The sequence below is a fragment of the Emys orbicularis genome, chromosome 8 (assembly GCF_028017835.1).
Source record: "Emys orbicularis isolate rEmyOrb1 chromosome 8, rEmyOrb1.hap1, whole genome shotgun sequence".
In the NCBI taxonomy this organism is placed as follows: Eukaryota; Metazoa; Chordata; order Testudines; family Emydidae; genus Emys; species Emys orbicularis.
The window spans coordinates 4,342,123-4,364,883 of record NC_088690.1 but is presented as its reverse complement, the minus strand read 5'-3'; the positions used below and the strand labels follow the sequence as shown (position 1 = coordinate 4,364,883).

General features: G+C 42.0%; 1 protein-coding gene across 1 annotated transcript in view; it reads right to left on the bottom strand.

Moving 5' to 3' along the window:
* Nucleotides 1-22,761, bottom strand: part of MAST2 (microtubule associated serine/threonine kinase 2) — a 354,146-nt gene that overhangs the window by 164,712 nt on the left and 166,673 nt on the right. Inside the window, exon 4 of the mRNA XM_065409475.1 lies at nucleotides 22,659-22,690. Within this exon, the coding sequence (XP_065265547.1) occupies nucleotides 22,659-22,690 (32 nt within the window). The remainder of the gene's footprint in view (nucleotides 1-22,658; nucleotides 22,691-22,761) is intronic.

The following is a 22,761-nucleotide window of genomic DNA, read 5'->3' as shown; positions in this document are numbered from 1 at the left end:
CAAGATTCATCTCATCTGATGACAATTTAACACATAACATCTTTTAAAACAATTTAATGTCAAGTAGTGCAATAAAACCAGGTTCTCTGGCAGAAGGATACATTTGGCTTTATAATGAGTGGCCAACTCATACTAAGGTACAGTTGTGAAATATGACCAAGTGGCATCTGGTAATCTGAGTTGCCTCGTATCTAGAGAAGCATTTGCCAAACCCAAACAACAAAAATATACTCAACACGTCCATGTAGTGTTTTTGAGACCATTCACTCTCTTCCTGTTGATAAACTTGCATCTAAAAATGATCCCAAATCACATATATAACATCTATAATACTTGCCTAATTTACCCATAGTCAGTGTCTCTCAGTGTGCCACCTCAGGGCCCCTTTTAGTGATCATAAAGAAGCTCACCTTTATTTTCTGTTAAACCTGAGGTATACAATATTTCTATTCTTAATTAGATTTCTTCTCTCTGAAGCCAACAGCCTCCATCACTAGCACTGATCTCAGCTGTACAACAGCCGCTCATCTGTTCATGCAGAAAGACTAAAAGCATCATGAAATAGTTGAAAGAAAAAGAAGGGGAAAATGGATTACCAATGGCCAAATGTGATAAACTTCTAACATTAAAATGTACACTGTTTTAGTTACTGGAAAATGCAAGTCCTAATCCCACCTACACAGCTAGGGGAACTCACTGCAACCTGACCGACCTGTGTGCTTTAAACTGACTAGATCAGTGACAGTAAATAGCTTACCAGGATGAACTTTTGCTCTAACTCAGCAGTGAGAATACCCATAGCTGGTATGGTAACCAAGTAAACAAAACTACAACAAAGAAGGGTAGGATAAAACAGGATCAAGAGCTGCACAGGTGAAAGCAAAAACTTACAAAGAACAACAAATAAAAAGTTATTATAGAGCTGAGCTTTTATAATGCAGCCACACATCCCTGAATCATCAACTGTTTGGTATCCAGGGAGCAGATGGCCAGAAGGTCTGCATATGTGAACATTATTATAGTCATGAACAGCCCTGGGTAAAGCTGAAATAGAACTCAACACAGACATTTACAGGGACTATTCCTATCATGAAAATTATTCACTGACCCATTTATGGCTAATGGCTGAGACCCTTGAACATTTTTGACTGACAGGAAAAAGCACTGTATCTTGCAAAAATGTCTTATGGTTGGATTTGTTTTTAAATACCATTAGCCCCCATGCCAAAAAAATGTATTTCAATTAAATTTAACACTATTCTAATATAGATAACTCCACCTGCTGCTTACCAGTCTAACTCTGGTGTTTAACAGCATTAAACTACACTTATTATATTTGAATGTTACCCAGTATTTGCCCTGTACTACTGTATATTTTTTTTAAACTGAAACAAGATGAAAAACAGCATTTAAGCTTTATCACCATTTCATTGGTTGCCTTCAAACACGCCCTTCGTTCTATTCTGTGTATTACCAAAATGAGTGCCATGTGTCATTCTCTCCAACGACTAACTTCCCCAGAAACCAGAAGCTGACCAACAACTGGGTTGTGCCAACGTCTCCATCCTTATGCACAGTAGGCCAACTGTGAGGCCAACACAGTAGGCCAACTGTGAGAACTAAAATGGACTTTTCTAAGTTTACTTGGAGCCCTAAACCCTGCAGGAGACAGAGCAGGGACCAGGTTGTCACTCAAGCCTCTTGATACGACTTCCCCGGGAGCAACCAGCTGTAGAGGTAACAGAACACTGACAAGCCCTGAGAACAGCGGTGGACTGCCACTGCTGATAGCACCTTGGTGAATACCCTTGGTGCTGCTGAAAGGAAAAAGGGGAGCACTCTGTACTGTTAATGTTCTAGGCCCATGGTGAATCACAAGAATCTTGTGTGTGCAGGGCGGATATCTAGGTGAACATAAGCATCCTTTAAATCAAGAACTGTAAACCAGTCGCCCTTGTTCTATGAGAGGATTATAGAGGCCAGGGTGATCATTCCGAACCTCGGACAGCAAATAAAAGCATTCAGCTATCTGAGATCTAGCATGGGCTTCCAGCTGCCTTTCTTCTTGGGAGATGAGGAAATATTTTGAATACAATCTTTTTTCCCCATGCTGAGCTAGTACCAGTTCTATGGCTCCCAGATGGAGTAGGTAGTCTACTTCTTGTCTGAAGAACCTCTCATGAGAATCATCCTTGAAGAGAGATGGGAAAGGGAGAGTACCTCTACTGTATAACCAGTGATGATAACTTCCAGAACCCATCTATCTGATGTTATGAGGTGCCAAGCATGGAACAAGTGGCCACCAAATGGGGTGCAGGAGTCTGGACAAGGTAAATGTGGAAGGGGGATTGCTTTGCAACTCTCAAAAGTCCTGTCAAAAAGATTTTTTGGTGGTAGCTAGGACTGGAAGCAGAACGAAGGCACGACATTATGCTTACTATGCTGCATTCTCTGGCATTTCAGAGGTGGTTCATAAGCACTCTGATGGTAGAATGGTTAAAGGTCTGGTTGTTGTATGTAGGGCTGAGTCTTGGGATATTTCTTCCATGGTGCTGGGGTATAGCCACTCAGCAAGTGAAGGGATGCTCGAGTATTTGAGGGACTGTAATGACGGATTTTTGTCCTCATTGAATATGTTATTTCCCTCAAAAGGCAGATCCTCCACAGTGGGTTGGTCTTTCCTGGGAAATCTGGAGTTTTGGAGGCACGAAACCTGTCTTTTACTAGGGACATTGCAATCAAGCAGGAGGCTGTATCTGTTGCACCCATTGAGGCCTGGATGGCCAATCTAACCAGCAATTTGCCTTCATTGATAATTGCTTGGAATTAAAGTCTATCTTCTTGATGGAGTTTGTTGGTGAATTCCGAGAACTTATTATAATTAATAAAAATCATACTTCGATAGTAAAGCTTGGCAGTTTGCTGTGTGGAACTCTTAGCTCACCAAAGTGAAGTTCTTTCTTCTGAAGAGGTCTAAACATTTGACCTCCTTATCAGAGGATGTAAATCTGGAGTAGTTTTGCTTGCTTTTTTGGGTGGCAGTTTACATCACTTGAGAATTCAAAGCAGGGTGTGAAAATAAGTATTCTGCTTTCCTAGATGGCACAAAGCATTCCCTCTCTGTTCTCTTTGGAGTGGGAGAACAAGTGGCTGGAGTACGCCAGACCATCTTGGCCAGTTCTAAGATAGCCTCATGAAGTGGCAGTGCCATCTTACTGGAACCAGCAATCTGGAGGATGTCTAGTAGCTTATGAGGAGTGTCCTGTACTTTCTCCAGGGGAATTTGGAGTGTCTGCAATCCTCCTCAGGAGGTGCTGGCACTGCCTGTAGTTGTTGGGTGGTGACAGTGAATCCGGTGCGACCATCCCATTTGTGAGCGATGATAATAACCTTGCCCAGATGAATGGTCCTGCCTGGTCTGTCAGGTTGCTCGTCTTCCTCAGATAATTCCTGAGGGTTTGATGTTCTTCCCTGTGTGGGGAAGCTTGTCTTGACTCCCGGTATGACCTTACAGATTCAGGATGTCACATATATGTATCCCAGGAACCCCCCAGTAAGGCTAATGTGAGGAATCATAGGGGAAATGGGGCAGTCCCCATGGAAGGGGGTACCATTGGTCCCAAGCTGTGTACAGTCCCTCCTGTGCGAGAGCAATGGTGTCCATGAAATCTTGGACCCTCTGTCAGGGCTGAACCCATCTTGATGGTGTGGTAAAGCTCTCCAACTGACACTGGAGAAGGAGCCTTCTATGCTGATGCACAGTGCGGTTGGTACTGGAGATCTTATTATGCCTCAGCTGGTCAACGGTACTGGAGAGTGGTGAACTGATGGTGTGAGGACATCACTGGCTAGTACCTGGTCCAACAGTACTGTCAATTCTGGATCCATGTAGATAACAGTGTCCTCTGGGGCAGTGTATCTAGCCCCCAAAACAAGACAGCTGACCAGGCTTCTTTCCTTTATTGGCACCAGTGGCTTTGCCCTAGTCTCGAGTATCAACAATCCTTTCTCATTTCATGGTACCGATGATGTAGGAGGCATCCGCTGCCTTCTTTTCTTCACTGGTGCCAATCTTGGGCCCACTCCTTCAGGTAGGGCTGGTTTCAGGGCATTCTTGCCTTTGAGTGCCAAGAAACCAGAACTGTACTCCTTGTGAGCTCCTGACACTCTGGTGCTCAGGTGCAAAGTTTTACTGGACTTAGACAGCATCAGAGAGGAGGTCCTCTTTTTGAGTGATGACTTGGAGGGAGATATCTCATGTTTCTTATGAGAACGTTTGCTCTTACCCTCCTCATGCCTTTGTTTGGAAGAACCATCTTGTTTGCTGAGATTCCCCCCAAAGCTGGAGACCATTGTCCTTGGATGGGTGCTTCACAGTGCCTCTGTCTGACGTACATGGAGGTCTGATCGGCCGGGATTGAACTGGGGCCTTAAAGCACAGTCCATCAGGAATCTTTTAAGCCTGTGCTCATGGGCTTGATGCTGCATTTAGAAGGGATATGAGCATCCCCAAGGCAATGGAGGCATGTGTTGTGGTCATCCCTGACTGGAAAAGCCCAGGGGCAGGCCACACAGTCTTTGAATCTCAGGATCCTGGGCATAGTAGGCACCCCACAGGGATACAGGGGCGGGGGGGAGGACAGGACACCCAGGTCCTCAGGACTACTAAACTGTCTACCAACAGGTTTTTTAAATTATTTAAAACTAACGACAAAGTTTTGAAGAAGAATGCTAGCTAAAACTGCAGACACTGAAGAGCTTCAATCTCAGACCATGGGCAGTAGAAAGAAACTGGAGAGGCAGTCAGCCCATGCTGCCACTTATGACCTAGGTTTGAAGCACGAGGAGAAGGGCAGAAGTATGAACCAACAGACACTGCTAGCAAAAATCTTCCCGTCTCAGGCGCATGGAGCACATGCACATCTCGAGTGGAACACACATGGGATGATCACTCAAAGAACTAAGAGAATTCTTATGAACCATTTGTTCTGCAATAGTACAACAAGGTTTAAGAAACTGAAGAACATTATAGGCAATAACAATGAAGAGTTAATTTCTAAACTCATGTAGTATGCTAGTTAGTATGTATGCATGTATGCCTATGTATGTACGTATATTGCTTTTTTCCTTATTCTAGACCTTTAGCTGTAGGTGAACTAACAGTTTGGACAAACATGCAAAATAGACCTGAACACCATACAGTTAAATATAAACACAAAGTCTGTTTATCTTTTTTAGATGTTATTCTCTTGAATTATTAACTAATGAGACGTTTATAAGTTGTTATACTGGAATCAAATTGTTAACTGTTCCTACTTTATATTTTTCCTTACCTCCACTGTAGCGGATTGCTGTAGCAGGGACTAGCAGGGTTGCTCTGGGGTTGTGGGTTCAGGTAAAAGACTAAAGGAGAAGTAGCGAGAGCAGAATCCGCACTAAATGGGATTTTAAGGTGTTGTAGACCTGGAGCAGATGTAGGGGAGAACATGTGCTGATGAACATCACTTCCTCGGCAGTGGGAGTACAAAGGAGAGGAGATTCTGACAACGTACCACAGTAGAAACAATCAGTGTCAATGTCATATGTTATTGTTTTTATTTTTAAAACAATAAAAATTATTTAAAAGTTTTTCTATTAAAGTAATTTAATAAACTAAGTGGTCAAAAGTCATCCTTTTAATCAACACCTGAACTTGTTCAACTGTTACGATGAAATAACCAAAATGTTACTGGTAGCCAATGCAACACTAACTCAACGTTATTTTTCCACTGTGGAGTTATTTGATCCTGAACTGACCAAATCTTCCATGCCAAACCTAAGATTATATGCAGTGTAGTTGAAGCCGTGTCAGTCCCTCGATATTAGAGAGACACGGTGTGGGAGGTAATATCTTTTATTGGACCAACTCATGCTAAACAATCTTTTGCACCTTGCATTTTGCTGTGACGCTGGGAGTACCTTTCCCAGACCTGAAGAAGAGTTCTGTGTGTCTCGAAAGTTTGTATCTCTCACCAACAGAAGTTGGCCCAGTAAAAGATATTACCTCACCCACCTTGTTTCTCATACATAGGTGTGTTAAAAATACAGTAACACCTCACTTAACGTCCTCCCGCTTAACATTGTTTCGATGTTACGTACCTGCTCCATTAAGGAACAGGCTCGTTTAAAGTTGTGCAATGCGCTCTTATAACGTCACTTGGCTGCCTGCTCTGTCCACTGCTTGTAGGATTCTCTGGAAGAGCAGCGACTTTACAAGGGAGCATTGCACAACTTCCTCTTCTCCGCCTCCTCCCCCTTCCTTCCAGAGCTTCCCGCGCCGCCAAACAGCTGTTTGGCAGCGCTTAGGACTTTCTGGGAGGGAGGCAGCGAGGTGGGGGGAGCTTCACTGCCGGTGGGTGCAAAGCACCTGTTAATTTTTCACTGTCAACCGGGACTGAACTCTGCCATCATTCAGGAGGCTGGAGGGGAGAAGGGAAGAGCTTCACAAACATCATTGCTGAGTATAGTATTAAATTGCTTGTTTAAAATTGTTTAAAATTTGTACTGTTTGTGTATATAATGCCTTTTGTCTGGCAAAAAAAAATTTCCTTGGAACCTAACCTCCCCATTTACATTAAATCTTATGGGAAAATTGGATGCGTTTAACATCGTTTCGCTTAAAATAACATTTTTCAGGAACATAACTACAACATTAAGTGAGGAGTTACTATACTTACTGTGAAAAGTAAATTACACAGATCCTTAAATAGAAAACATTTAGCACCTATAGTACTTTACATCTTCAAAGTGCTTTACAAACATTAACTAATTTAGCCTGACAACAGCACTGTGAAGTAGATATTCTAATTTCAGGGATGGGGAAATAGAGGCACAGAGGAGTTACGTGACCAATCACAGCAGATCAACTGCAGAACCAGGATTAGAATTGAGAAGACTCCCAAGTGTGTGCTCATTTTGCTAAAGTATGGATTGGATGAATGGACTATAAAGTAGATAGAAAGCTGGCTAGATCATCGGGCTCAACGGGTAGTGATCAACAGCCCCCCACTACAGAAAGGATGTGGACAAACTGGAGAGAGTCCAGCGGAGGGCAACGAAAATGATTAGGGGGCTAGTACACATGACTTACAAGGAGAGACTGAGGGAACTGGGCTTATTTAGTCTGCAGAAGAAAAGAGTGAGGGGGGATTTGATAGCAGCCTTCAACTACCGGAAGGGGGGTTCCAAAGAGGAGGGAGCTTGGCTGCTCTCAGTGGTGGCAGATGACAGAACAAGGAGCAACGGTCTCAAGTTGCAGTGGGGGAGGTCTAGGTTGGATATTAGGAAAAACTATTTCACTAGGTGGGTGGTGAAGCACTGGAATGCTTTACCTAGGGAGCCAAGTATTAGAGGGATAGCCGTGTTAGTTTGTATCCACAAAAACAACGAGGAGTCCAGTGGCACCTTAAAGACTAACAGATTTATTTGGGAAGACTCCATGCATCTGAAGAAGTGGGTTTTTTAACCCACGAAAGCTTATGCCCAAATAAATCTGTTAGTCTTTAAGGTGCCACAAGACTCCTCATTGTTTTTACCTAGGGAGGTGGTAGAACCTCCATCCTTAGAGGTTTTTACAGCCAGGCTTGACAAAGCCCCAGCTGAGATGATTTAGTTGGGGTTGGTCCTGCTTTGAGCTGGGGGTTGGACTAGATGACCTCCTGAGGTCTCTTCCAACCCTAATCTATGATTCTATGATAAAGAAAAAATGCCTGAGCTATTAAAATAATTTAAATGTATTAATTTCTAATATGATATGAAAGTCTTTTTTACCCCAGATTTTTAGCACGCTGGAGGAAAATAATCTGTGTATATTTACATAAGAGAATATCATAACTACAGCAACATGAGTTACTACACTCCAAACAGCTGAACATATTTTAAGGTCCAATGCTGCACTCCTTTGTGTGACAAAACTGACCAAAGTCTAGTACAAATGCTGGCTGGCTGGAGGGACCCTTCACAAAGTATTCCAAAACAATATTCTTTGAAGAAAAATATTGCATTTGCTACCAACACCACAGGTCTGCTAGGCCTGTTTACATAACTCAGTATCCAATTTACCTTAACAGCTACACATTAATACCTAGAACTGTTGTTTTGACCACTTAAGTTTTTTGATAAAAATCGTATCCAAATTAGTTTTCATGACCAACAAATAAATCAACTTCATGTGAAGTTACAATTGGAATATTTTGTATTTCACATTAGGTGGTAGAATATTTTTTCCCACCAACCCAAAGATGCATGGGCTGTTATACCAGAATTAAAAGACAAATTTTAAATCATTAAATATAAACCATAAAAGCCACCCTTATATTAAAACTATGATCCTCAATCAAGACTTTACATATCACAAAATTAAAAATTTTGTACCCAATCCCCAAAATTTAATCCTTACATGTACAATGAAGGCTCAATTATTAATGATTTTTGTTTGGGACACACAGCAAGAATTGTGCTGTAGATAGGAGTGATATGTACTATACCAGATGGTAAGACTGTACAAGATTGTAAATTCTTTGGGGCAGGGGCTGTGTCTTTCTTCTGTGTTTGTACAGAGTCTTGCACAATGGGGTCCTGGCTAGGACTTCTGGGTGCTACGAAGTGGTATTATTATACAAATAATAAATAACATATGTTGTATTAACTGGGCATAGATATTCACCTACTTTACTTTTGGTAAAAATAAATAAATAATAAAAAGAGCTCCATCTGTCCTGTTCAAAACATTAATAAATACAGTACTATGAAAATTTGGGATGGACTTTGGTTATGGTTATTTTGGGCCCAAATGTTGCATGTTAAAGTACTGAAATAATCCAGAGCTGCTAATGTTCCCTGCTCTAAAATTCCCTAATGAAACCAAATGCATCTGATCAGTAAGCAACCCCTAGTTTCTGGAAATCCCCACGAGCAATCTGTACTTAAACGGCTGATGGGGCTTACAATCTGCTGACAGAAAGGTTAAGCCTTCCTCTTCTCCTCCTCCTTCATCATGGACTACGTAGCACAGATTCACTTAGCCTCCATGCTTACATCCATACTCTTTATATACAATTTCTTTCATTTTTAAGATCAAAACAACACTAATAATGACCTGCTCTTACATTGTGCTTCTCATCAGAAGATTTCAAAGTGCTTTACAAAGGAGGTAAGTATCAAAATAAAATATGTTCCATAAACTGGTATACTTAAAATGCCTAGAATTGTATATTAAGATGAAAATTTCAGGTAATGCAGCAAAAAGATTCTCATCTCACCTAAAATATTTGGAATGTATTATTTTAAAAGGAAGGGGGGCTTCAGCTGCTTTGAGCTTTCTCGCTGCTCTTATTCTGATAGATGAAAGTTTATTTCCCTTTTAATCTGTTTAAATAACCCTGTTTAAAAAAAAAAAAAAAAAGAATGCAAAAAGCACAGAGTATGAAGAGTGTTCAGTTTTACCATAGCAGTTAATGCCATGTACAATACTAAACATATATTAGGTGCCCATTTAAACAATTATTTTTAAAACTATAAAAGACTGCATTTATCTGGCAAAACTTTTACTTCTAATACATCATTCACTGAAGTTTTGGAAAATAATATTTCCTATGTACAGCCAAATGAAAAGTTTGACACTGATAAAATGCTCCTTCAATAATTAATCCTCTTCTAAGTTAAATTAAGATGACATTTGTTGGCCATGAAAAATTCTGGGTATTTTTCCTGATAGTTTTCATATGCAATGTTAAATTGTATTTTTTTTTCCACAACAGTCCTTACTGGATCCGCAGAGATGGGGCTCCAAGTCTCTGTTGCCTCCGTTTCATCATTGTACTTTCTGATACACTGTTTCTTCTCAGAATAAGAGGTTTAAAGCCAGAAAGGAGAACCCGCTGTTATCACTCCAGTGCAGAGTACAGAACAATCAATGTAATACAGAGCTCTTCAAATATCCCCAGTGTCACCACAGACTTTATGAATTCAGTAACAGTCCAGATTAATCAGCCAGCTCATGTCAAAATCTAATTATTTTTAAAGAAGTCTTCCACAAGTCTATTTCTAGCATCCATAAACAGGAAATGAAGACCAACAGTATGCAGCAATAGTACTGAGAAGCCAAAGATACAAACTAAACAATCTGATCTGTCATACAGACAGCAATGTACTACTGACATCACTCACACTTAAGAGCACAGCAAATCAGTGGCAAACTTTTTCTGGGCTTCAGACAGCAGTGACACGTTCACTCTTAGTGAATCACAAGAAAAATGCAGAACCAGAGAGAGAGATGGCATACAAGAAAAAACTCTGGCAGAAATCTCACATACCAGCTCGAAAATTCATCCTGTGATAGGAATACAGTCATTGCTCCCACCCATAGCCCCTAGGAAAGTCATGAGCAGTGCAAAGAACAGCTGTTCTTTACTGGGGAGGAAACATGCTAACTATCCCATTTTTGGAAATCAAACCGTGTAAGAATCTACAGAACTTCCATCTTAAAACATTCATAATGTGTTAATTTGTTAAACTATCAATTTTACCGCACAAGTTAAACATATCAGGAACAAATACATAATGAGGTTATGTTCTAGCTTAGCTATTTCTTCTTTCCTTCTTTATGAACTTCAAAACTACAAGGACAAATTGGCAATAGAACAAACTGTCAAAGGATATTGAGGACACTAGAAATACCCAAGGCTACACTATGATAATAATCTTTTGTAGTACTCAAGAGGTTCCCTTGCATCCCTTAAATCTCTGAGTCTTGCATTTTAGTTTTTGAATGGTAATTTCTATCATTAGCTCAAATCAAACTCATGCTGTTTGCATGGTTGTCACAAACTACTGTCCGTCTTTCCTGAAATCCATTATCTGCAGAAAGTTAGCTTTCCAAACTAACATTCCACATGAACATCTTGTCCAGATTTTAATTAAAACACTGTGTCTAAGAGATTGTGATGTATTTTTTAAAGAAGTATTTAACATTTTCAAATATTTATAAAACCCACCATTTATGGTTCCTCATTGGATAGCAGGTCAAATTCAAGGTTATGGTCCTCATCTTTAAAGCCTTCCATGGAAGCGATCCAAGTTACCAGACAAATGCCTCTCTCTACAGGATCACGACCTCCGCTGACAGCTATGTTCCACAGGAACAATAGAATTGTCAACCTAAAAAATAAGACCTTTACACGCAGCAGATGGAGTTTTCTTGACTACTGGTCCTAAAATCTGGAAGATGTCAGGACTACCACATACCTCAGCACCGTCAGAGCAAAATGAAAAACCCAGCCACCTTCCCACAATTAGCACCACCAACAGCAAAAAACAAACAAACAAAAACCCCCAAACAAACCAAAATCCCAGTTCTCTGGTGGAGAGTGAAGGCGAGATCTTTACATGTACACTATATAATAATAATTTTACGATGGTCCTGGTATGAAAATTAGGTAGATTAAATAGTGGCAAATTTTATTTAAAAAAACTACATAGCAATATTTTAAAAATGGGGAAAATGTTGTAACACACAGATCAATCCTAAAATCCTTCTCATGTACCAATTTCCCCTTTACAAACTATACTTCAAATAATTTCAGCAAGCCCCATATACTACTGGCAATGCTGCTATGGAGCCTCTGTAGGCGCAATGCCACACATTCCAGCTCCTGACTCAGCACCTCATATCAATTTAAGAGCACTAGGTTATTTTTAATCTACTGCTCGTGAGTGTTTCTCTTCTGAGTTGAAGGGAGGAGTAGTTAGAATGTAAAGTCTCTCTCACCGATTTATAAAAAAAATACCACAAACTGAAAAGGCATTATTATTCTTTATTTCCAGATCCAAGAGAGTACAGGATGGGAACAGAATGCCACTCCCCTCTTCCTTCTCAGAGCACCATGGGACATTCTTTACCCATTTTCTTCATTTTATATTCCCCACACTTGAGGCATTGTACTGTCATGGCTGCCTTTCTCCTGAGTCAGGGAAAACTGCACATGACTCACCATAGAACTGCCTTGTTGCCAAGAGAGACTGAAGCTGAGTGATATAATGCATTTCTTCCCAGGGATAACTGTACTGTCTCCATAACTTCCGCGCCCTCTGAGCATGAAAGGGGAAAGAGACAGACCAGAATTCAAACCAAGGACTCCTGTACAGCAGTGCACAGCCTGCCCACTAAGATACCAGACTCTCCTATTTTGAGCAATGGTGATGTCTTACCTTATCTATTTGCACTTTGGATATTTGCAATATTAGGGAATATTTGCCTCCACTTAGCTTTGACACTATATTTGCACAAAATTAATAAGTGTGATAACATTAGCAAGGCTCCCCATACTTGCTTATAACCATAACCATGTTAGGTTTAATCTTCACCTAATATATTGACCAAGAGATTTTGTTTTCTCACCCATATGATATCCAAATTATTAGTACAGAAACCGAGTATATAATCTTTATTTAATTAAGGTCTTTGTACAAAAGACTAGAATAAATGTGCAAATACTCTTCCCATGCTTGCCTTTATTCTTCAGTCCAGCAAATCAAAATATTTTCCTTGTTTTCTCCACCTAAAACTTTTGTTTCCTCAGTTTTAAGCATGAAGGTTTAGAAAGATTAGAAGTAGAAACAGGTATAGTTTTAAGATTGGGTTTAGCACATTCTCTGGAAGCAATTTACTTCTGTGTAATTCCACTGAGAGGAGATTTGGGAGCAAATTTACTAACAATTACTATCACTTATTTAACTCAACACCCCTGGATGGGTCAGTGGCAACCGAGATAGAACCAAGGACAAGGTTCCATATCGCAAAGAATTTAGCAGATTCATACATGTCCATACAGTGACTACCCATTAGAGGGGGACAGAGAACCAACCACACTGTGTGTATGTGGGTTACACATTTGCTTTTGTCAAATAACATCATGCTGCACAGTGCATTTATTAAAGACCCAAATAAAAGTGTGGGTAAGGCAAAAATAACTATATAAAAAAAGGTGTCTTTGACCACTGAAACAGCTAAGAATCTTTATAATTTATCTACAGTACAAACATAAATGCATCATAAATAAAAGTTAATCCTCTTCCGGGAGAGAGGATGGCAACTTCTGTAACTGATGCGCACCACCTTAGAAAGACAAGATGGGTGAAGTGATGTCTTTTATTGAACTATCTTCTATTGAGAAGAAGATGCGCTTTCGAGTTTACACAGAGCTCCTCTCCAGATCTGGAAAAGGTACTCGGGCTATATCAAAACTACAGTTAATGTCACAGAACTTATGTTGCTCAGGGGTTTGAATAAACCCCACCCCCTGACCGACATAATTTACACCGACATAAGCACTGGTATGGACGGCTCTATGTCGGTGTGTGAACTTCTCCCGTCGATGTAGCTTCTGCCGCTTACAAAGGTGATTTTATTATGCCAATGGGAGAGCTCTCTCCTGTCAGCATAGAGCGTCTTCACCAGACATGCTGCAGTGGTGCAGCCGTATCGCACTGCGGCTGTGCTGGACGTGTAGACATGCCCGCAGAGTGTCACACAACCAAATACCAAGTGGAACAGATGGTTTAGCGTAACTAGTTAACCCATATTGTAAGAGACGATTCAAGATGAAGTAGCCAGTTAACCCCTCTGCAGTCATAGGACAAAAAAGGGAAGTTAGCGGGTTACTGATTGTTGTAATAAGCCATAAATCCAGTGACTTTGTTAAATCCACAATTTTTAATGTCTAGCAAAGTTACGAATTTAAGCTCCAAGCTTGTCTTTTGAAGGTGTTGTGCAAGTTTCCTTTGAAGATGAAGATAGAGGTCATATATGGAGTAACTGGTTTGTGAAAAGTGTTCACCTACTGATGATATGGTGTTTTTATCTTTTATCATTTTTCTGAGACAAGGTGGGTGAGGTAGTATCTTTTATTGAACCACTTTCTGAGGACAGAGACAAGCTTTCAAGCTTACACAGAGCTCTTCTTCAAGTCTGAGATGAGTTTGTAGAATTTCTCTTGGAGTTGTTTGGGGAGGGATTTGAAAACATGCAATTTTGAAGATGCAATTTTGGGTTACATTAACAGAGGCATAGCATGCAAGTTAAGGGAGGTGATAGTACCACTCTACTTAGTGCTGGTTAGGCCTGAGCTGGAGTACTGTGTCCAATTTTGGTCGCTGCTATATATAGGGCCTGTAGTAAGATGAGGCCCTGAAACATAAACCCTTATCAGAGGCCCAGTATGAGTAAAGTAAAGTAATGGTCAAGACTTTGCTAACATAAAGCAAAGTTAAGCTGTGAGCCAGAGGCAGGCCCTGCTCACAGAAGCTGGCAAGGAAAGGGCTGATGCTGCAAAAAGAGACATACCTAAAAGGTACTGGACACCAGATATCAGAACATTCGCATACTTGTACATTCCACACACAACAAGGAACAAGCTGACCCATCCGAATGACAGGGCCAAAAGGGTAATATGATGGATAGAGTTGTTTTGTTCGAACCAACATGTACAAGGTGAGAAGCGGCACCTTGCTACCTAGTGGGGTTGTACCTTGCTGCGTAGGGGGTTGCACCTCAATACGTCAAGAGTGATGTGTAACTTGTTTGTACCTGTGTATAAGAATGCATCCCTGGAGCGGTGTCTTGGTCCGGCCTAGGGGGCAGTGGAAAGTCCTGCCACTGACTGAGCTGAGTCCATTGTCAGGGAGCACATAAGTACTAGCTAGCCACACCTCAGCAGCACCTTGGACTTCTATGCCGGGGAGCTGGAGACTGTGTTTCTCTTCGACAATAAACCTGGCCGACGTGCCTTCGTACCTTACTAGAGTCTGTGGTCATTGGGGGTTCTCTCGGGGTCTGCTGTGTCAGCTGTCTGCGCAGAGCTGGGGCAGCGCACAGAGGGAACACACACACACACGCAGCCGATTGATATCAACATTGAACAGAGCAGAGCACCACACCGGTAGCGTCTGACAACAGGGCCCTACCAAATTCACGGTCCATTTTGGTCAATTTCAAAGTCATAGGATTTTCAAAATCATAAATGTCATGATTTCAGCTATTTAAATCTGAAATGTCATGGTGTTGTAATTGTAGGAGTCCTGATCCAAAAAGGAGTTGGGGGGGGGTGTTGCAGGTTATTGTAGGGGGGGTTGCAGTTCTTATTTCTGTGCTGCTGCTGCCAGCGGCGCTGCCTTCAAAGCTGAGCAGCTGGAGAGTGGTGGCTGCTGGCCGGGAGCCCAGCTCTAAAGGTAGGGCCGCCTCAGCAGCAGTGCAGAAGTAAGGATGGCATGGTATAGTATTGCCACCCTTACTTCTGCACTGCTGCCTGCAGAGCTGGGCCATCAGTCAGCAGCCGCCACTGTCCGGTTGCCCACTCTGAAGCCAGCAACGCAGAAGTAAGGCTGGCATGGTATGGTATGGTATTGCCACTCTTACTTCTGCGCTGCTGCTGGCGGGGCACTGCCTGCAGAGCTGGGGACCTGGCCAACAGCCACCACTCTCTGGCAGCCCAGCTCTGAAATCAGTGCAGAAGTAAGGGTGTCAATACTGTGACCCCTCTAAAATAGCCTTGTGACCCCCCCTGCAACTCCCTTTTGGGTCAGGACTCCTAATTTGAGAAACGCTGGTCTCCCCCGTGAAATCTGAATAGTCTAGGGTAAAAGCATGCAAAAGACCAGATTTCACGGTGGGAGACCAGATTTCACAGTCCATGACGCGTTTTTCATGGCCATAAATTTATTAGGGACCTAACTATACAGACAGGATGTAGAGAAACTGGAAAGGATACAGAGTGAGTGACAAAGATGGAATGTAAGCCAGATGCGCAAAGGCTGAAGGAACCGAGTATCTTTAGTTTGGAAAAGAGGGAGATTGCGCGGGGGGAGAGGGGGCAGAGAACATGATGGTGGTCTTCAAATACTTCTAAGGCTCCCATTAAAAAGATGAGGAAAAACTGTTTTGTCTTGCCACAGAGAGCAGGACAAAAGGCAATGGGTACATTAAATCTCAGGGAAAACTTCTTAACTGTAAGAACAGTAGGACAATGGAACAAACTTCCTCTGGAAGTCGGGAAAACTCCTTCACTGGAGGTTTCAAAATGAGACTCGATAGCCATCTGTCTTGGAAGGGTTACACACAACAAATCCTGCACCTTGGCAGGAGGTTAAACTAGTTGACCCTTGCGCTCCCTTCTAATCCTTCAATTCACCACAGTTTACCCAGGAATTTAAGGATATCATCAAATGCTTCTCCAAAAAACTCCAAGACAAACTCTATTAACTCATCCCCCATGAACCCACCCCAGGGACCTTCTACGTGCTTCCCAAAATACACAAACAAGGGAACCCAGGGAGACCCATCACATCTGGTTATGGCACTCATTCTGAAGGAGTATCAGGACTCAGAACCCATCCTTAAACCACTCACCATACAAAGGGCCAGCTTCCTCCATGACACAACCAACTTCTTCCATAAACTCCGCACCATTAACAACCTCCCTCAGAATATCATCCTTGCCACCATGGATGTCACTTCCTGATACACCAACATCCCTCACAATGATGGCACAGCTACCTGCCTCAAATATTTACAAGACAATGGACAACCCTCAGAAATGCATCCCAAACACATCACCAAATTCATCCATTTCATCCTTACCCATAACAATTTTATATTCAACAACAAACACTTTGTCCAAACCATGGGAACAGCCCTGGGTATTAGGATGGCTCCCCAATATGCCAACCTCTTCATGGGCCACCTTGAACAAGAATTTATGGACAAATGCACCATGAAACCAATGATATAGCTGAGCTACATCGAGGATATTTTCATCCAGTGGACAGATGACTTAAACTCCCTCATAGATGTCCACCACAACTTCAACAACTTCCACCCATCCATTAAACTCTCTCTGGAACAGTCCAACACCAGCATCCATTTCCTAGACACCACAATCAACTTCAACAATCGAACCCTTCAGACAAATATATACAAGAAACCCATGGATCACCACACCTATCTTCATAGATCCAGTAACAACCCCAAACACACCAAGAAATCTGTTATCTACAGCCAGGCACTCAGATTCCACAGAATATGATCCAAGGAAAAAGTCTGGGATATACACCTAAACACACTCAAAACCACCTTCACTAAACAAGGACAATGTACCAGAGAAGATGACCGCATCTTGGAATGGGCCACCCAAATACACCGAGATAACCTGCTTCAATATAGAAATAAAACCCCCTCTGACCGCACACCCCTATTTGTCACCTACCACCCCACACTGGAACCCATACAGGGTATCATCAAACAACTACAACCCATATTCGATGGGGACCTCAACCTGAAAGGAATCTTTTCTGAACCCCCTTTTTCTGGCCTTCAAACAATGCCCCAACCTCTCCAAAGACATCATCAGAATCAACCTGCCCACAGACCAGGACACACTAACTCAAAGCAGCATCAGACCCTGCCGGTACAACAGAAGAAAAACTGCAGACACATCTCCACTGATACAATGATCAACACCCCCACAACACACTTTTCAAGTTCCATGGGTCCTACACATGTCTATCACAGCAAGTGATGTACCTCAACCAGTGAGCTAAATGCCCCAACAACAACTATGTGGGTGAAACCAGACTATCACTATGTTCTCGAATGAACTCTCAAAGGAAAATGATAAAAGACAAAAACACCACATCACCTGTGGGTGAACACTTTTCACAAAGTGATCACTCTATATCTGACCTATTAGAGGAAACCTGCACAACACTTTCAAAAGATGAGCCTCAGAGCTTAAATTCATAACTTTGCTAGACTCTGAAAATCATGGTCTTAATAAAGACATTGGATTTATGGCTTATTACAACAATCTGTAACCCTCTAACCCCTGTTTTTGTCCTATGACTAAAGGGGTGTTAATGGTCCACTCCATCTTGAATTGTCCCTTAGAAAGTGCCAACTACTTATGCTAAACTATCTGTTCAATCTTGTATTTAGCTATGACACTCTGAATACCTTTCCCAGACCTGAAGAAGAGCTCTGTGGTAAAGTCAGTGATCAAGACATTTAAGCAGACTTGCTAACAGATAGCACCATGATGCAATCAAAAAGGTAGGCCACCACCTGTATCATGGCCTTCTTGCTGGAATATTTAACAATATTTGACCGTTGTCAAATAATAGGCAGTCAATTGACTGGCTTGCCAAGCCTATATAACTTAATACAACTAAAGTCGATGATGCCAGCACTAAAATGGTTTCAATTATTCCTCTCAAACAGGATCCAGAGAGTGATCATGGGAAAGAGGAGTAGTTATCTAACAATCTTCATATTTGGAATCTTACATGGATCCATCCATCTCCTCACTGCTTCAGCTTTTACACAAGTCCACTTGTAGAGATGGTGAGACACCCCACGCTCCATTGCCAAAAAGGTATACTGAAGATATCCAACTCTGTTATGTTCCATAAATGCACCAATGTCAACACAAGGATGTCATAATGCCTACAAGAGATGAGCTTCTGGGTGAAGAACAACTGGCTAAAACTGAACTTAGATAAGAATGAGGTGATGAGAGTCAGAAGACGAAATGTTTAGAAGAACTAGCAGAAAGAACAGTCCCTCACCTTTTAACAAAGGCATCCACTTGTCAATAGGTCTGAAGCCTCCGGGTCCTGTTGAACTCACCGCTAAGCCAAATTGCAATGAGCAAAAAAGGAAAAATGAAAAACAAAAAACTTTACTCCATTTCCAGCTTGTTCGGAAATGTATTCCATTCCTCCTTGATAAAGATCCTTCTATAGCAATCCATACATTCTTCAGAGATCATGGAAATACATTGTAAATTACTGTATATTTCCACACAGTAAGGTTGATGTTGGATGTAATGAAAAGGCTCTAGCTTGCACAGACGGTGTGACTGCCACCTCAGTGGGAATGGCCATCATGAGCACATCACACCTGCGCTCTACTCCCATCACTGACTCCAAATCAGATCGCATTGTCCCATGGCTAGGTCATGCCCTTGATCCTGACCATCAAAACAATCAGTGGGTCAGATCTCAGCTACATCAGTGACTGTGTCTCCATTTATTACCTGTCAAGACGACTACATTCCGTTGGGACAATGAAGCTTATAAAGCAGAAAATATCTGAAAATAAAGTTCTCCCTCAAGGAGATTCAGGTGTGGGACAAGTTTCAAGAAGAATTTAGAATGATCCTGAGCCTACCCATCTTTAAGGAGCAATGCAAGACCTTCTTCTTTGACATACCATTTCCACCATTACAGGAATCATAATTTTTTTTTAAATTATTTTCTGAGCAGAGACTCTTTAAATCAGAGATGGGAGAACAAACAGTAGACTCCATAGATCTTGCTATGCAGATTTTATTTATATGGGGAGGACTTCGATACTATGGTACCAACAACTATTGACAACTCTGAGATAAACAGAAATAGATTTTTGAGATCTACAAATCCACAAGGCTCTTTCCATTGAGCCATACGATTCTAATTTGTTGATAAGGGCATTTGGGTATCAATCAGAAATAAATGAAAATCACATCATAGTACTAACTTATTAAACTAAACAAAAGTAAACCAATTCAGAATAACTAGGTCTGACTGACTGCACTTCCTATAATTCCAGGAAACACAGTAAAATAATTTAGTCAGAGCATCTTTACAAGAAGCATATTGAACACTTTGAAAATCTCTATTCCGCTAAAAATTGAAATCACGTCAGTAGCTGTTATTCTTGCCCTTTGCAGTTTATGGTTTTGCCTTCTATATACAGAGGCTACTGAAGTTCTCGTCATAGAGGTAATCAAAAAGAAAGGATTGAAGTAACTGGAGAAAAATACTTTACAAACAGTTCAGCAATATCCATAGTTACTAAATAAACCATCGTAAACTGTCAGTGCCTAAAGACCTGACCACTGTGCCATATGTTTCTCTTGTTAATACTTATAATAGTTTTATATTGTACCCATCTCCATACTTGACCAAGAAACAGGAAAAAAACTTTGGCATCCTCAACTCCAGATCAAAAATGCTTTGTGCAAAAAATCTGAATTGTTACATTAAGGTAAAGGCTACAGATGAATAACTAATATCAAGTATTTGTTTACTCAATTGTCTCCAAATACTTGTCCAAGTGCTCTTATTCAATCACTGTCTTGATTGTTCCCAAATGATATAGGCAATAGTGTTCCTAAAATCTAATACAAATCTAGCTAAGCTGGCCTAAAAAGTATACTGATGGATAATTGATGTATGAGTTCTGTGTTCTGTTTTGTTTTAAATAACTTGAGTTTAACACCATCATATGACTTCAACAAAAAGGTTCATTCATGCCTCATTAAAAAAAAGCCTTCTGACCTAGTCATACTGTTCAGCAGTGAATCGTAGGCACCGCACAGCACTTTTCAAACATTGCTCCTTATACAAAGGAGAGATTTTAAAGAATAAAAATTAAAACTCATTCATTACCAAAACCTGAAATCTAAGACAGCTTACAAAAGGTAACCTACAGAACTGACTTTGCTTCTGTGATATGCAAACTTTAGGGCATGGTTATTAGTTAGAAGGCTATGACTTTAAGCTTATTGTAGGTTTAACTGGCACCCTCGCTTGTTCTTTATATAATCCAGCCACTATGCAGTTTTATTCTACCACATACCAGACCACAGAAAACTAAACCTAGCAACAGTTAAATTCTCTCAGAGATTATCACTAAAACTCCTAAAACTCTGCAAACCTAACAAGAGATGTTAAAATGAATAACTGGCTTGTTTTAAGAAACCTGCTTTTTCCAATTTGCTATTTTATGGCAATACTTCTATGGTCTTGATTTCACAACAACAAAAACCTGCAGGGATTGGTAATGAGAAGCTAGATTTTTCACATCTATATTGTCCACACAGCAGTGACCAATTGTTGTTCCCATCAGTGACTTGTGTGGAATTAGTTTATTAAATCTCAGTACAAGCCCCACTGGACATTTTATTCGGAATACAAAGGTTGGGATTGGAAGCAACGGGGACCACTGTTGGCAGTCTCAACAAAAAAGGCAAGCACTGTCTGCCCCATGAATGCTGAACTCCCCACTCACTCCTGTAAGTTTCCTTCGTGTCAGAGTTGAGCCATACTGGCTAAGCAACCGAGTAGGCTTGCACTACCACTGGCTGTCCTCCACCTCTTAAAGAGGACAGAGAACTCTAGACTCCAACGTGGCCAACATGGCACCTTTCAAAAACACTATAACAGCACATGAAAAATGTTAATGAAAAAAAAAATCTGTCTCTGATAGTTCTGTGTGGATTCAACAGTTGAGAATATGCACGTATTTTTGTTGAATCAAGCCTTATGTACTCCTAGGGGAATTCTGCGCCACTGCACATGTGCAGAATTTATGTCCCCCGCAGATTTCTTTGCTTCCCCGCAGAAAAATGACTTTCTGATGGGGAAGCAAAGGGAAACCACAAGAGTGGTCATGCGACCCTCCCCAGCAGTATGTTTCGGGTGCTCAGGGCAGCCAGCAGAGAGGTAAATCACTGTGGGGCAGGAGGCAGAACTGGGGAAGACCCGGGTGATGGCTCCTACCCTCTGCTGGGCTCAGCTGCTAGTCCGGGCTGGGCTGCAGAGGACAGGACTACTTCTTCCACTGCACAGCATCCGGGGCAAGGTCAGACCCACCCACAGATTTCTCCCCCGGCTGCAGGAAGCTTTGCAAACTCCCCCACTTCCTGCTTCCTGCACCCATCACACCTCAGCTGAGGGGGGAAGGATCCCTGCTCCCCCATCCACCCAACCCCTGTGCATCCAGACAAGCTCATACTCACACCCCCCCCCGCACTCAGAACCCCCAATAAGCTCCACTCCCCCTGCACCTGGACCACCCCGACGAGCCCCCGGCACCCAGATCCCTGCCCCACCAAGCCCCAACCAGTTGCACCTGGATCCCCACCCCACTGCGCCCCACTCCACCAGCATCTGCACCCCCCCACCAACCCCCCATACCCAGACCACCCTGCTGAGCTCTATCCCCTCCCACACCCAGACACACACACCGCTGAGCCCCAACCACCTTCACCTGGACCCCGCAGCAGAGACCCATTATCAGTGCACCCAGAACCCCCAACAAGCCCCTGTGCAGCCAGATCCCCTCCACATCCAGATCCCCCACTGAGCAGCCTGCACCCAGATTGTCCCACACAGAACCCTCTCAAACCACACATGGATCCCCCAACACTAAGCCTCTTCACACTTTGATCTTGCATTGCTGAGCCTACCTGATACACCTAGCACAGAGGGGCAGGGCGCTGGGCTGTTTCTGGGGCAGGCCCCATCCTTGCACTCTGTCAGGGTTGAATGCAGCCTCACCGCTGAGTCTGTGTCAGGGAGGGGGAGGGAGGGAAAGCTGCATAGTGATCTCCCACCTCTGTGCGGCCAGTGGCCCGTGCCCCCCAATGCCATACTGGAGCCTCCACATTTATTTGACACACACAATTTGCAGAATGTTGCAGCATTTTAAACTATTGTGTGCAGAATTTTTTTTTTTTTTTTTTTGCACAGAATGCTCTCAGGAGCACTTATGGCAGCAATGGATGAAAAGTAATTATACTTACAAGCTTCCTCTTCTAGGGAGACTGAGTTCCTTCTGGAAAAAATACAAACAAAACATTAGAAAATTAATGAAGAAAGATCTTAAATTAACTTCCTGTTTATCTA